The sequence below is a fragment of the Alligator mississippiensis genome, chromosome 3 (genome assembly GCF_030867095.1).
Source record: "Alligator mississippiensis isolate rAllMis1 chromosome 3, rAllMis1, whole genome shotgun sequence".
Taxonomy (NCBI): Eukaryota; Metazoa; Chordata; order Crocodylia; family Alligatoridae; genus Alligator; species Alligator mississippiensis.
The window spans coordinates 171,657,572-171,673,363 of record NC_081826.1 but is presented as its reverse complement, the minus strand read 5'-3'; the positions used below and the strand labels follow the sequence as shown (position 1 = coordinate 171,673,363).

The window sequence follows — 15,792 nt, the reverse complement described above, 5'->3', positions numbered from 1 at the left end:
TTTTATAGGTCAAAGAAGATAACCAAGAAATAGCAAGTATGGAAAGGCAGTGAGTGGGTTTTTTTTCATATTGTTCTTACACACCCTGCTCCTGCAAATGTGTCCATGTGGGTTCCTTTGCAGGTGTGGGATCCTACATAGTGTAAGAAAGCTGTCTGAGTTAGAGTTGGATATTTGATTGGTCAAATAAAGTTTGGTCAATTGACTAGTCAAATATTAGGCAAAAATTGTAAAAATTGCCAATATTTCTAATTAATACACAGAATGAGCACTAATTTTCCATTAAGAAATGTGTCAAAAAACAATAAAAATCATATTTCTGTCAAGAAAACTACAGAAAACTTTGTTTTTTTGTAAAATTGCTATAATCTTTGACCAGTCAAAAATATGCAGTCAGTTGACTAGTCAATTAACAATATTTGACAGGTCATTTGACTGGCTTGCCAACTGTGGTCTGAGCATGCAACTATCTCTAGCTCTCACACAGAATCTGTCTGCAAAGTCATTTTGAAAACTTCTGAAAGCTGAAGCTTTGTTTCAGGAAATGAAATCCTGGTCCCCTGTAGCCCTGCCACAAGTTTTGGAAGGTCAGAACAAATTAATGATCACTCAGAACAAGTATAGAACAGTGTAGATATTTATAATATTATATGTTGTCTCCTTTATTACTTTTTGATGGACAGAGAATTTGTTAACATTACTGACAATCAAATACTATTATTGTGTCTGACTTAGCACTCTTTTAAATAAATGAAATATCAAAACTATTATTTTGGACCCTCCACCAACTCAAGCAGACATCACCCTAAGGCTTTAAATTTGAGTCTCATTTTGAAGAGTATTTTTTAAAATAAAAGCTAAGATTTTAGAAAACAACTACCATGTTCAAGGCCCTTTACCTAATTTTCTTTGTATTCTACCCCCTTGCAGATGTTTTATAAACATCATGAAGTATTAAATTAAGCAGTAACATGTAATGAAATATGTAGTTACTGTGCAGTCAGTTAAAAGTTGTGCGATAATTGATCTGCACATTCTGATTCTTGGTCTGTACAGGTTCATTTATGATGACCTACAGATAATTTCTTGAATCTCTTCTTTTTCAGGGGTGTTAATTATACCTGTGTTGGTCTAAGGACATTGGCAGACAAGGTTATTTGAATAAATGTGATATCTTTTATTAGACCAACTAAATAGTTGGAAAAATTGTTCTTTACATTTTTTTGTACACAGAGCATTTTTGGCTCTTTTTTTAGGCATAGGGAGAGTGTGCTGGTGTTTGTGTATTCTCTTGGGTGGAATAGAACCATAAGCCAATATGCAAAATGCAGGGTGGAACAAAAAAGTGGGAAATGTTTGCCAGTGATAAAATGTAGCTGGTAAAATGTAAAGACATTACCTGAGGTTACCGGATGGCAGGCAGGTTATAATGTGCCATAAATCCAATATCTATATTTAGTCCATAATTTTTTGTTTCCAGTAGATTTATGAAGTGAAGTTCATAGACTGGTCTATGAAAGGTGTTTTGTAAATTCTGTTTGAGTATTAGAACTGAGAGATTGGAGAGTGGTTGTCCTGTGAGAAGTGTGCTCCTACAGGTAAGTGGGTATTTTTCTTTGATAGATTTTCAATGTGCATTCATTCTGGCATGAAGTTTTTCTTTAGTTTCTCCTATGTAGTTTCCATCAGGGCATTCAGTGCACTGGATGAGATATATATTACAGTTCTGAAGTTGTAGGTGTAAGATCCAGGAATGGTGATGGTTCTTTTGTGCGGTGTAGTTATTGTGGGAGTGGTGGCGATGTGTGGGCAAGTTTTACATTTTTTGTCCCAGTGTGGTCCGAATCCAGTCGGTGTGCTTTGGGCCATACCATGTTTGCTTCTAGCACTGAGCTTGGCAAGGTTCAGTGCTTGTTTAATGGCTAGGGTGGGTGGTTCTGGAAAGATCTCTTTAAGAATTGGGTCTTCTTCCAGTATGGGTTGCAAGTGTTTGAGGATTTTCCGTATGGGTTCTTTGTTGAGTGACAAGGAGAATGGTGAAATACAAACCACTATATACAAGAAACCCACCGAACATCTATTTAAAACAAAAAATACCTAATTACCTGCTGGTACTTCTTTCAAGACAACCACTCTCTCTCCAATCTCTCAGTTCTAATCCTCAAAGAGAATCTACAAAACACCTTTTGTGGATGAGCCTACAACCTTCACTTCATGAATCTACTGGATACAAAAAAATTTGGACTGAATATAGACATTGGATTTATGGCACATTATAACCTCCCTGCCATCTGGTAACCCCCGGTAACTTCTTTACGTTTTACCGGCTACATTTTATCACTGGTCAACATTCCTCTCTTTTTTATTCCACCCCCACCACCTATCTGTCTTGCACCCATTAATTCCCATCCCCTCTGATTGTCCCTCCCATGCATTTGCATTTTCCCAGACCTGCATTTTGCATATTGGCTTATGCTTCTATGCCACCCAAGAGAGTACACAAACACCAGCAGACTCTCCTTTTAGTTTCACAGTTTCATAGTCGATAGGGTCAGAAGGGACCTGAGCAGATCATCAAGTCCAACCCCCTACCATGGGCAGGAAAGAATGCTGGGGTCAAACGACCCCAGCAAGGTGATTATCTAGCCTCCTTTTGAAGACTCCCAGGGTAGGGGCGAGCACCGCTTCCCTTGGAAGTTGGTTCCAGATCCCAGCCGCCCTGACTGTGAAGTAGTGCTTCCTGATGTCTAGCCTGAACCTACTCTCAGTCAACTTATGGCGTTATTCCTACTTACTCCTGGTAGTGCTCGGGGGAACGGGGTCTCTCCTGTTCCCTGCTGGTCCCCCTTGGTAAGTTTATAGATGGCCACCAGATCCCCTCTCAGCCTTCTCTTGTGAAGGCTGAACAGGTTCAGGTCCCGTAGCCTCTCCTCATAGGGCCTATCCTGCTGCCCCCTGATCATGCAGGTGGCCCTCCTTTGGACCCTTTCAATGCTGTCCACAACCCTTCTGAAGTGTGGCACCCAGAACTGGACACAGTACTCCAACTGCGGCCTGACCAATGTTGCATAGAGGAAAAGGATCACCTCCTTGGATCTGCTTATGATGCATCTGTGGATCCATGACAAGGTGCGGTTAGCCTTACTCACCATGTCCTCACATTGGCGGCCTATGTTCATCTTGGAATCAATAATGCACCACGAGTGCTTGTAGAGCTATGCCAGGGGTCCCACAATGACCTCTGCTAATTCCCTCAGCACTCTTGGGTGGAGATCATCTGGACCTGCTGATTTGAACACGTCCAGTCCTACCAGAATTTCCCTGATTTGGTCCACTACGACCCTGGGCCCAGCTGTGCCTCTCCTGAGTTTGTCTGGGATCCCGGTGGGGGGGATGTCCCGGTCCCTGCTCAGAAAAATGGAGGCAAAGAATTTGTTAAAGAGGTCAGCTTTAGCATCTGGTACAACCACCAGATTGTCAAGTGTATCCTGCAGGGGCCTGAAGAAGGTGTTTGTACTTGAAAGCTTATAAAGAACAATTTTTCCAACTACTTAATTGGTCTAATAAAATATATTACATTTACCCAAAGAACCTTGTCTTCCTTAATTCTCCTAGGAACTATTGTGTACAGTTATAAGATTTTGATGAATACTTTTTTTTTCAAAAAGTGGGTGACCTACATTTGATCATTAATTAGTTGCTTAATCAAAATATTGGATATCTCAGAAAAAAATGTATTTGAGGACTTACAGAATTTCTTTAAGAGATTTAATTTCTTAATCTCTTGATTGTATACAGTATTTTACATTTTAGTGCCATGATTTAGAGAATTTTATTTAAATACAAAATCCCATTTTGTGCTGCACTGTAGCTATGAAAGTGTACCTCTGCAAAGCTGTATGATGACCAGAAGAGGGCCCTATACAGCAACACAAAAATGAACTGGTTATGTTACAGTTGTCAAAAAAACAGAATTAATTGTGACTAGTACACATAGAGACTGTTGTAAAGGGTGCCTACACATGATTATTGTAATGTAACAGTAATATCAGTAGTATAGTTTTTATTTCTATTACCAATAAATTTTATTTGTATTTAATTATAAATATTATTTTCTCTGATCATCCTATTCATAACGCCTCCTAAAAGCTAACTATTTTACAGTATTATTTTAAGCCCCAGACTTTATTATTTATTTTTAGGCTGACAGAAATAAAAGAAAAAATCAACCATTTTAATGAAGTCATTCAACGACTTGACATGGATCTGGAGGAACACCAAGGTAATATCACTGAACTAATAACAGAATATAAAGCCACGTTTATAAAACTGCCTTTAAATTTGCCAGGCCATATTCTGGGGTTTGCAGTATCTGATGACCTAAAACTTTGATTTGCATCTGCCTCTCTACCTTATGTACTCTGTTAGGGCTGTTAAGACATTTGGGATAGATATGTTAAGATATTTACAAATAGCAGTTTGTGGGATCCCAGTATTTTGGGTGTCCTACACTGGCTTGAGGACAACTGAAATTTGGGTGAAAATGTAATTCTGGTCAGAAAATGAGTGTTCTAAAATAGCAATTTTTTAGTACCTCTGTCTATTTCTTTTGAATTTCCCAGTCTTATTTCAGTAGATTTTTGAAAAATATGAGTCTTTAGGCTAGCAGTTATGCTGAACTAATATAGCTTCAGGAAAAGAACACACTGGGTAGGTCTGCATGTGTGCTTTACTGAGCATTAAACTAATCTAATGCTCATTAAATCATCACTGTATACACGTCCACAGCAATTACTGCAGAATACAGTAGAATTAGTTAAAGCATTATTTGTTAGTACCGACAGATACAGGTACTAGAAAATAGTGCTTTAAACTGATGTCCTTAAGCACATGTGTAGATGCAGAACCAGGGAGCCTGGAGCTTCCCCTGCCTGCTGCAGGGGGCAGAGCAGGGCAGGAGCAGCCCTAGACTATGCTGCTCCTGTTGGTCTCTACCCAGGCACACACGTAAACCTATGCCTGGGTGCAGTTTAATGCACCTCAAATTACTGCACAGTAAATCTAAGTGCATTAATTGCACATGTAGACACGTCCATGCATCCATTCTTATTCATTTCTGTTCTGTTTTAATGCTTTTTGTTCTTCTTTTCTTGTTTCTGTTCCTACCTTTTTTCTGTTCTGTTTTTCTGTGTTTTCTGTTCAACAGTTTTTTCAGTGTAACAATGACTTTTCTAATATTGAACTTAAACAGCTGTACAGTAACTGCTATATCTTTTCCATCTCTTATATTTCATTCATTTCTTATTCCCCAAGTAGTGTTTTCATTTTTTCCCCAGAGAAAGAGCTTGCTGATTATCTTACCTTTTCTTAGTTTCCTCTTTACCGTTTTTGTTTTTCTTTTTCCTTTTCACTTGGCTTCCAACACAATTTTCTTTGTACACTTGGATGAATGTTAGACGGTAAGAATTGAGTCACTTTGTAGTTTATAACTTAGCAACACATGCACAGCAACCAAACATTTGTTGCTGGTCCTCCGTTGCATTTGTGCTTCTTCCATCATATTTTTAAAGACACCTATTGAAAAATGAATGTATGTAGTGCATTTAGTAATATGGTACTGTACTTGAATACGTCTGCTCCAAACATTTACGTGCTCATTGAGACTCATGTCCAACAAAGCTTCCTATGAATTCCTATTTTCAGTGTGGGGGGGCTGTATTGAGGGGGAATACACACATGCAGACAGATTCTTAGCTCCTGGATATCAAAAATCTGTGGAAAGGCATGGTTGTTTGCCTTAACAGAGGACCTGCCCATTAAGTATATTACAATAATTTTTCTCTTGGTCTGTTTTCTCTTAACGTCCTTATGTGCATTGCTAAATGGGAACATACTGGGAACACTTAAGCATGTGCTTAAGTGCCTAGGTGAATCAAGGCCACTTACATGGAGAACAACTGAATGGCTCAAAAGCAATTTTGCATAACAGGAATAGAAATAATCATTCTCTCTCATACTTGGGCTCTGTCCTCGTCCACTTATTGTGTGAATTTAAGCAATTAGAAGCTTAATTGCTTCCTATTAAGAGCAGTTTGCCTCAGGCATTTTTAGTGGGACTTATAATAAATTTGGAATGTGAAGTAGTGATGTCCAGAGATGGGTGAAATTTATGAGAAAAGTACTGAGCAGTGAATTAGAGCATTTGTCAATTCAATTCAAACACAACAGAAAGAATTTATTAAAAATAACACACGTAAAGTATAGAATGTAAATTTTTTCAATTAATTTCCATTATTGGAGTGTTTAAGTGAACTTACAGTATGGCTCAGTGTTTTGTATAGCAAAAAACTTATAATACTTCCTTATGATAGAAACATCTAAACAAATTTAAAATGAAAAGAGTTAGAGAAAATGTTAGTTTTTGTTAAACTAAAGATTCCCTTACAATGATTGACATCTAATATTTCAAAGACCATGTAAGTGAAACTAATTGATTTTCACTGCATAAGCAGAAAGAAATATAGAATGTTAAGGCTATAAGTAGAAACAGGAAACTGGTTTTTTTCTGTTTTTACTTTTAATAATGAGTGTACATATTACAATTGGAAAAATGTCTTTATCTACATGGGACATGTAAACTTCCAATTACTTTTACCTGGTTAGTCAAAACACATCGTAGTTCCTAATAAAATACAGACTTTACATACGATTTATTAAAAGCTGACACCTAGAGAAAATTTAAAATATATTGCTGGTAAAATAGTGCAAATTTTTGTACAAAACAATTTCATCCAGACATTTTAAAGCAAGTGAGCCTTGAGTCTAAGGCATGTATTATTATTTAAACTGATTGATTACTGTCAACCTTAACACGATAGCTGTGTGGAGGGATACACAATATTCTTGAAAGTGGAATGAACTTCTAGGCTTTAAGTTATTTATAACGAAAATTTATATAATGAAAGGGAGAGTCAGCAAGGAACAGGATCACAGCTGCAAGGAAACTGAAGCAAAATCATGGTCCCTTAGGGGCCACTGAATATTATTTGTTTATCTGCACTAGATAAAAAGGAAAGCAGAGGGGATGTAGATGTAAAAGACTTGAAGAAAATGTGCTGGCTCAGTTATATCTATATCTAGCTTATCCTTACATTCTGTACTTTTTAAATTAACAGACGCATACTGACATTTATCCTATGACTGAGGCACTTAATCTTGAAATTGTGCAACACATGTATCAAGATGCATCAACAGCTGTTTTGATAGATGTATCACCTTAATTTTGGACTACTTATAACACGCTCAAGTTATAAAAAATGATTGGATTAATGCCAACATGGTATCTCCTTCTAATACTATCACTGTAAAGAACATTCTGAAGGTCTCACCTTGACCATTACTGTAACAAATTTACTATGTTTTTTTTATTTTCTTGCTCAAATAATTGCGTCTTTTTCTGGTTTATTAAATGTATTTAAGGGTTCTCATCCAAAGTCTTTTGAATTCAAAGGAAAGACTTTTAGCAACTTCAGTGAGCTCTATACTAGTAATCAGTATACTAGTAATTACTGGAGGCCAAGATCTGCCTTTGAATACCTGTTCCTGTTGGATTAAATTGTGACTTTGCCACAATCCCCAAAGGACAGACAGCACATTTGCAATACTCAGTGTCTAACTGATCTCCAGTTTACCCTATCTCTTACAGGCAGAATAACATGCAGTGGCCTTTTACCTGGCACTGATTACTGCCTCTGTTATGTTGGTCAAATTGTTCTGTAATAGGTATTTTGTGAAATAATTATAATGCATATGCACAAGGAACCCAAATTAAGGTTGCAAAGGCAAATATATATTTTCTAGTGGTGCACTGTATGTTTTAGAGGTAGCTTTTTTTCTCCTATGCCTTGCTTTTTACATTCTTCTCCTTTGAGTCTGTCCATATCTTCCCACTCACTGGCCTGTTCCCTCCATGTCTCCTTCTCTTAGTACTCCACCTCTTGTTCCCTGCCCCAACATCCCACAATCCTGTTTCTGTCTCCTTCACTCTGTTCTCTTATCTCTTCTAACAGCCTCTGTCTCCCTGTGTTCCCCTTCTGGCTCAAGCAACCTTCCATATCCTCTATCTCCAAGTAGAAGGCTGTCAAACTCTCAGGCTTATTGTGCTTACTGAGCTTTGGTTCTTTTGAAGGCTTATATCTTAGCCAATTTTATGTAAATATCTTCTCCAAGATAAAAAAGATATTTCAGAATGATTTAGCTTGCAAGACAGTATGTTAGCACAAATACACAAATGTGACTTTCCAACACTGAAAAGTGAAATAAACAAATATTAGAAAATTCACTTAAGTACAAGTTTTTCTTTTTCAGATGTTGTTAATAGGTAAGGTTAAATTTTGAGGCTTTGGACGTCTATCCTACTCTGTGTGTTTTATAAAGTGATTTTTTTTTACATTTAATCAACATTACATCTCTTGTAGAGGAGAAAAATCTGAAATACAAGGAGCTGAAGAAGAGAGAGGAGAGCATGGACAGTAAGTTTAGTATATAGAATCATAGAAAAGTAGGGCTAGGAGGGATCTCAGGAGACCATCTAGACCCTGAGTGAGGCAAGATCATCCCTACTAAGCCATCCTAGATAAATATTTGTTTAATGTATTCTTAAGAACTTTGGGAGCAACCCTCTTACAGCTATGTTAATTAGATCCTTGGACTGCCAGAGCATGGAGGTTTTGGGATTGTCAAATAAGTTAATTTGCAGCTGCCAAATATTGACCTTCTGGCTTCTGGTCTTAAGAGCTCTGGCTTGATTTGGAGATGTCTCAACACAATGTACCTGATGCTGCAGTGCTCTTGGGACAAAATGATCTGTTGAGTTTGACACCATCATAAATATTTGAAGCACCTAACCTGGCTCTTCCTCTGTCATTAAAAATTTTAGACACATACTTTAGGAGATAAAAGCCTTGATAACAAGTTATTTAAAATGTGCTTAATTTAAAAAGTATTTTCTTTTGCATGTAAATTAAGTTTAAAATGACATTTAGGTACTGGGATTCATGACATTTGTACTTAATTGTGTAAGTAGACTGCTACTAAAGTTGTTTCACTTACAAGAAGGGTCTCATGACAAAGATGCCTCAACAGCCAACTAACTGAAGGTGAAGGTAAAATATATTTTATCGTATTGTATTTTATTGTTGAGTGGAGGAGTGTAGCAAGAGAGCGAGAGAGTGAATGCATATGACAACCATACATAATATAAATCCCAAGTGAGCCAGGATCTATCAAAACCTTATCATCTAATATAGATACGTAGGAGAGAAATTTGGATACAAAAAGGCATTGAAGTACTGTTAGTAAGATCAGTATTTATGGATCTTGCCCTATTTAAAAGACGTTTCAAATGTACTGTAAACACTGTCGAACAAGAGGTATTTGGGTAAATCATTGTGAGGTTTTCAGCAAATAGTGTGATGATTCCCTACTAACTCTGAAGCTTAGAGTTAAAAGCTTTAAAGTTTTTATTTTGTAAAATATTATAAAATACTGTCGTGCACACATGGATGTCTCCTAATGCATAAGATTTTGTTCTTAATATAATTCATGCTGAAAAAGGTGTATATCCCTTAGTTGTAATGATGTCTAAAACCCAAAGACATGTACAGTTTTCCTACACATACATTTTACAGTTCCCATTATTTCATCTCTTCTACCTTTGAGCCAGCGAAACATTTTATATGGTTAGGTTTTATCACCCTTCTATAATTGTGCATAATTCTATAATATATCTATAAAAGCATTCATAGGGATTGGGGCTGAAGGAAGGGTTCCCTACCTGATATCTTAATTACACGTTCTCATGTCCAGTTTCTTGGAAACTAATTTTGCGGCCTCAAATCCAGCAAGTGATTCTGCAATAATTTTAAAGTAATTTTTTTAAGTTACATTTTTAAAAGTTTTTATAGAAACGGCTGCTGTTTTATAGAAACTGCTGCTGGACTATGCTGCCATACTGCAACTTTTTATTTAAAAAAACTGTGAGAGATGGATTTAGATGATCTTTAATTTAATAATTAAATACCTTTTTTGGGGATGGAATGTAAAGTTTAGTCTACCTGTTTTGGAGCTGTGTCAATTTAAATCTAATCCTGTTGTCTTTAAGATTAAAAAAGGACCGAAGAAAAAGAACAGCAAATTTAAAAAACTTTTTTCTGGTGCTGACTTTGACTTGTAACCAGACTGCTAGAGAATCACAAGCCTGTGATTTCATCAGATACTCAAGACCTATCAAGTCAGGCTGTTGAAGCTTTGCTTTTAGCTGCCTCTCTGGTGACTCTCATCACAAATTTTGGAAAAAGTAGAACTTGTTACATACTGTCCCAGTAACACATCTCTCCCTTCATTAATCAGTATAAGTGAGCTTAGTATCTGGCTCACATTTCTGAGCCAGCTGAATCTGGGTAAGTCTTCATTGTTTCTACATTCAGGCCTACATTTTGTCTAATTCCTGCTCTTTTTGCATGTGCGACTTCACAGTGCAGCTGTCCCAGATTGTAAAATAGTGCCTCGAATCTCCTGGTTCCCTCCCAGCCCTTCAGATGGTTATACAGGATCATTCAGAATGCCTTGGATTCTGGGTGTTCAAATTATCCTCTTCAGGAACAAAATGATAGGAATCTAGGTTTAGCAAAGGAAACCTTTAACCTCAATAACTTTATTCTTAAAGCTATTAAGAATTACAGATCCTTGAAAAATAACTTAAGTTCTTACATGTACCCTTCAAAAAGCTGATACCCTCTTGCAAGTGCAAGGTTTATCAGTGCTTCCAGCTAGGCAGTCTCCTCTTTCTCCAGTCTTTCATGCCAGGTCAAGGGTCTTTCTGCCTACCCTTTTTGCTCAGCTAAATGACTTACCCCTTCATCCCCATGGCCCCTATGTGTACAAAAAAATATTGGTCTAGTGGTGTAAGCCAGCAATTGAGAGACTGTTAAAGTTGATAGCCCTAGATTGCCATCTTGATGTCTAGACACCCCACGTCTTTACATGGGGTGACTAGCACGTTTCTTGCTAGGCAGCTATTTGGAATGCAGTTCAGCAGGTGTGTTTGCTTTAGACAAAGGTTAGGCAAGCGTTCAGCACATAACACAAAGCAGAAGTCTGAATGCAGAATGGAGTTTACTGTTTGAAACAGACATATCCTACTCTATCATATACATTTCTTGGCCAACCCCAATATTTATTAGCCTGAAGACAAAAGGAGGGATAAAGCTAAAGAGGAAATCTGACACAAAGAAAAGTGTGACTGTAGTTACCTAAATGTTCAGGATTTAGCCAAAGCCAGTGAGAGTGGTAGTGTCACCTGTTCCTTCTGTCTGGATCCCACTCTGGTCAGAATACCTTTCAGGTTCAGGACAGTGAAGATCTAAGAGTATCTGGGTGTATTTTAGAGTCCAAGAAGACAGTAGATGTAATAGTAAAGCTCACTCCTTTCAATATACCCAGCACTCTGCTTCCATTGAGTGATATTCCTACCCCAGATAAGCAATAGCCAAAGTGACATGTCAGCTTCACACCATCAGCCAATCAAAAAACATCTAATTGATATCAGCGATCAATATTTCATCCCATTTATAGAATGTTTCAGCTTGTCATCCTGGAAGGTTTACAGGAAGGCTTGAGAATCCCTTATCACAGTTCTTTACACTAAGCAATTGAGTTTGTAGAAGTCTGTTTATTTATTATTACTTATTTATGTGATTATACGCTGCCTTTCCCAACAAAGGCTCAGGGCAGCTTATAGCAGGGAAAGCCCAGCAACTTAAAAAGGTAACTCAAATAAATAAACTAACAAAGTAAAGCAGACACACTAAGTTACATCTCAACCTAGTTTCGGTTGGTAAAAGCCTGCCCAAACAGAAAGGTCTTGCAGTCCTTCCAAAAGCACCTATGTCCAGGCTTGGGCTCTGGTGGGCCTCAAGGGGAAAGGAGTTCCAGAGCTGAGGAGTGATTGCTGAGAATGACCTCCCATGCACCTCCCAGGTGGACATGAAGGAGGTTGCTCTTGGATGATGTGAGGAATCACAATGGGGCACAGGAGAGAAGGCAATCTCTTTGGTATGTAGATCTCAGGCTATGTAGGGCTTTATAGGTCAGAACCAACACCTGGAATTATGCACAGAAAGCTATTGGGAGCCAGTGAAGATGCTGAAGGACTGGAGTGATGTGCTTTGGATGAAACACCCTCATCAGAAGGCAGGCTGCCATGTTCTGCACCAGCTGCAGCCTCCAAATGGTTTTCAAGGACAGCCCCATGTAGAGCACATTATGGTAGTCCAGCCTTGAGGTTACAAAGGCGCAAATGATAGTGGCTAGATCAGAGTCTGAAAGAAAGGATCAAAGTTTTCTCACCAGATGGCAGTAGTGAAAGACATTCCCAGTAGGAGTGTGCAAAGTTGCTGATTCGATTCGGAAAAGATTCAGCCCGGTTCAGATGCCAAATCATCAAATCCAAATTGAATTGGGAGTCCCATAAAAACCTCCGAATTGATTCAGAACATCTGAATCGATTCAGAAAAAGATTCAGAGGTTCAGCAATTCGGAAGATGGTCTTACAGGGAAACAAACTGAGAAGGTGGGGTGGGCGGGGGAAGACTGACATCTGTAGCTGGCCAGTGACTGTGATATTTTCCTGAGTTGTCTTCCACTCACAGTGTGCTGGGAGGAGGGACACAGAAACAACATACAGCAAAAGCTGTGTTAACCTGCACTTTATTAGCCGAAAAACTCTACTAACCGGCATCCAAGGGATGCGGCAAAAGCAAAACTGGAAGTACCACTTCTGGGGACTTCCAGTTTTGCTGCCCCGAGCCAAGTTTTTCTTTGTCACTTCTTTAGCCCACGGCCCGCAGCCTACACAGCCCAAAGCAGCCTGTGCGGGGCCCCCCTTCCTGTCCTCCGGCACACTGATGCTGGGGAGTGCACCAGACCATACATATTTGATTAACCGGCATATTTGATTAACTGGCATCCCCCATTCCCGGGGGATGCGGGATAACAGAGCTTTTACTGTACTTCACTTCATTCACCTCCTAGATACAAAACCTCATGGACTCAATATAGACATTGGGTTTATGACACACTGTAACCTGCCGGACATCTGACTCCCCAGGTACCTCTCCACTTTTACCTGCTACATCCACCTTCCCCCCACCCCCCAGCCTGTCTCTCACACCCTGATGCCTCAATTTACATTTTCACTGACTGGCTTTCTTGCATGCATACCAGCCTCTGGATTCTTTACTATTCGTTCCATCCAGGAAGAGCACACACACCAACTGCAGATGCTTCCTCAGCCTGAAAAAGGTTTTTAAACCTGAAAACTTGCTAAGATATATTTCTCCAACTATTCAGTTGGTCTAATAAAGGATATCAGATTGACCCAAAGCACCTTATCTGCCTATGTCCTTAGACCAACACAGCTACAACCTACACCCCTTAACACATACATGACACAATTTTTGCTTCCAGAACCTTGAGGTGCACTTTCCCAGAAACTGCTACACCTATCTCCTTGAAACTTAGTAGGCTTCATGCCCTCAGAAGGAACTAGGGGCTACCATTCCTGCTGTTTTCATCCAAATCCACCAAAATATGACTAAATTATAGGTATTTCAGTGATTCCCCATTATAGTCTTGACCAAATCAGCGAAGCTCTCCGAATCAGCACCAAATCTTTCGAAGCCGATTCGGCTGAATTGATTTTGGACAGTGACCCGAATCTCCAAATTGAATCACTGTCCCCTGAATCAACCAAATTCAAATATGAATTGAATACTTCCCTGTTCGCACAGGCCTAATTCCCAGCCATGGCCTGAAGATTCAGGTGCAGCCAAGGATTCAGGAGCACCCCAAAAAAAGGGAATGCTGATCCCCATCCATGATGGGTGTCCTCATCCTTCCTAGGTCATGTGGTGTGCCCACCACCATCACCTCTGTCTTGTTTACATTCAGATTCAATCGGTTCAGTCATGGCCTGTCCCCAACTGCAGCCAGGCACTGAAAAGGGATTGAGACTGCAGGGCCAGGGTCAGAAGAGAAGAGGTAGAGCTGGGTGTCATCAGCCTACTGATGACAACTTACTCCAAAACGCTGTACACTTTCACACAGTGGCCTCATATACATCATTCCCTCTAAGTTGCACGGCTGCGCAGGTGTTCCTGGCAGCTCAGCATGAGCGTGCCTGCACGGCTGCGCACAACACACAGCTTAGAGGGAACGCTGCTCATATACTCATTAAACAGGAGAGGAGACAAAATGTAGAGCCTTGGGGGATCCCACATTTGTAATTTTGTAAACATGAATATATTTATTAATTTTTATGGACCCTATTGAATTGCGATTCCTTGGTTACGACGGAGAACCCCAGAGCATTTGCGCAGTTCCAGTATAAACTGCAGGCTCCCGTATCTTGTTTTTGATCTTTAGACTTTCTTGAGAGTTTTGAAAAGATGAAGAACCAGGAACTGGAACGGAAGATGCAGATAGAGACCAACATTGTTGCACTATTAGAGCACTCAAGCAGGGTAAGGAATTTTTTTTTATTATTTCTGATCAATTAAATAGTTTTAACTAATGGAAAGAGAATTGATTAAGTGAAGCAAAATATTTAATATTTAAATGAATAATGGACTGGATGTTTCAATAATCATAAATCGACACTATGTTTTGTTGTAACAATACAGAATTTAATTTCTATTTTGTTTTCTGTAGCTTTCTTTGGGAAATTGATAGTTACAATAATTAGATTATTTTGTGATCAGAAAAAAATAAAAGTTTTTTTTCTTACTGCAATTCATAAACATGAAACAGGAGAATATTCAGATTCAGAGATTTATAGATGTTAGGGGCTGGAAGGGACCTCACAAGAGCATCGGGTCCAACCCCCCTGCACCTGAGAAGGAAAGACTGCTCGAGTCAGATGACCCTTAAAACTAAGCATTTTAATTCTTTAGTATTTTATCTAGTCAAAGTCCTGATAGATGACTTGTCACCTCCCATAGACAATTTTCCATATTTCAGTTCCCTATCTTATATATTAAAGGTATTTCTTAAGTATCATCGTGAGTAACATTTCCCCTAAAAGCATTCCTTGTGTCCAGCATCACCATTCCATTACCACTGTTTGGTTTTTTATTCGTCCTAAATTATTCTTCCCTTTGATTTTGATTCTCTTGATTGATATATAAAGGACTCCTATTCAATCAATATTTTAATAGTCTCCTTGATATGATACTTCAATATCATATACAATAGTGTAGCACAATAACTCTATAACACAGGTGGAGTGATGAAAGTAATGTTATTTAAGCATGCTTATCTGACCCTCGCTGGTGTTACCAAGACATCTTTTATTAAAAGGATGCTACACAGATTGGCAGGCCTAAAATAGAAAATCATTATATTTAAACATCTTAATTTTAAAATATTTTTCCAACACTCTTTGCTGTAAAATATTTTATTGTAAAAGAGTCAGATAATGGATAACATATTAGCAGAGCTTCTTTCTTGTTGGCCAGGTAATGCTCATAGCAAGAAAGATATAAAATACTCTGATTTATCACTCTTATTTGTTGCAACATGCAGAATGTGAATCGTATGAAACAGATCTCCTCTGTTACCACTGAAGAGCTGAAGATCATGCAGGAAGATCTCAGTTTCAAATCAAATGAAATGCAAAAATCACAGAGTACTGCTAAGAACTTGAGTACAGGTGAGGCAATTGTGAATTTGTGA

The 15,792-nt window shown here is 38.5% G+C and overlaps 1 protein-coding gene across 3 annotated transcripts in view; it reads left to right on the top strand.

Annotated features, from left to right (window-relative positions):
• IFT74 (intraflagellar transport 74) overlaps positions 1-15,792 on the top strand; it is an 87,302-nt gene that overhangs the window by 50,675 nt on the left and 20,835 nt on the right. For all 3 annotated transcript variants that reach the window (XM_006268986.3, XM_019490705.2, XM_059724646.1), the window contains 5 exons: positions 9-49; positions 4,203-4,282; positions 8,478-8,531; positions 14,485-14,582; positions 15,643-15,769. In XM_006268986.3, the coding sequence (XP_006269048.1) occupies positions 9-49; positions 4,203-4,282; positions 8,478-8,531; positions 14,485-14,582; positions 15,643-15,769 (400 nt within the window). The remainder of the gene's footprint in view (positions 1-8; positions 50-4,202; positions 4,283-8,477; positions 8,532-14,484; positions 14,583-15,642; positions 15,770-15,792) is intronic.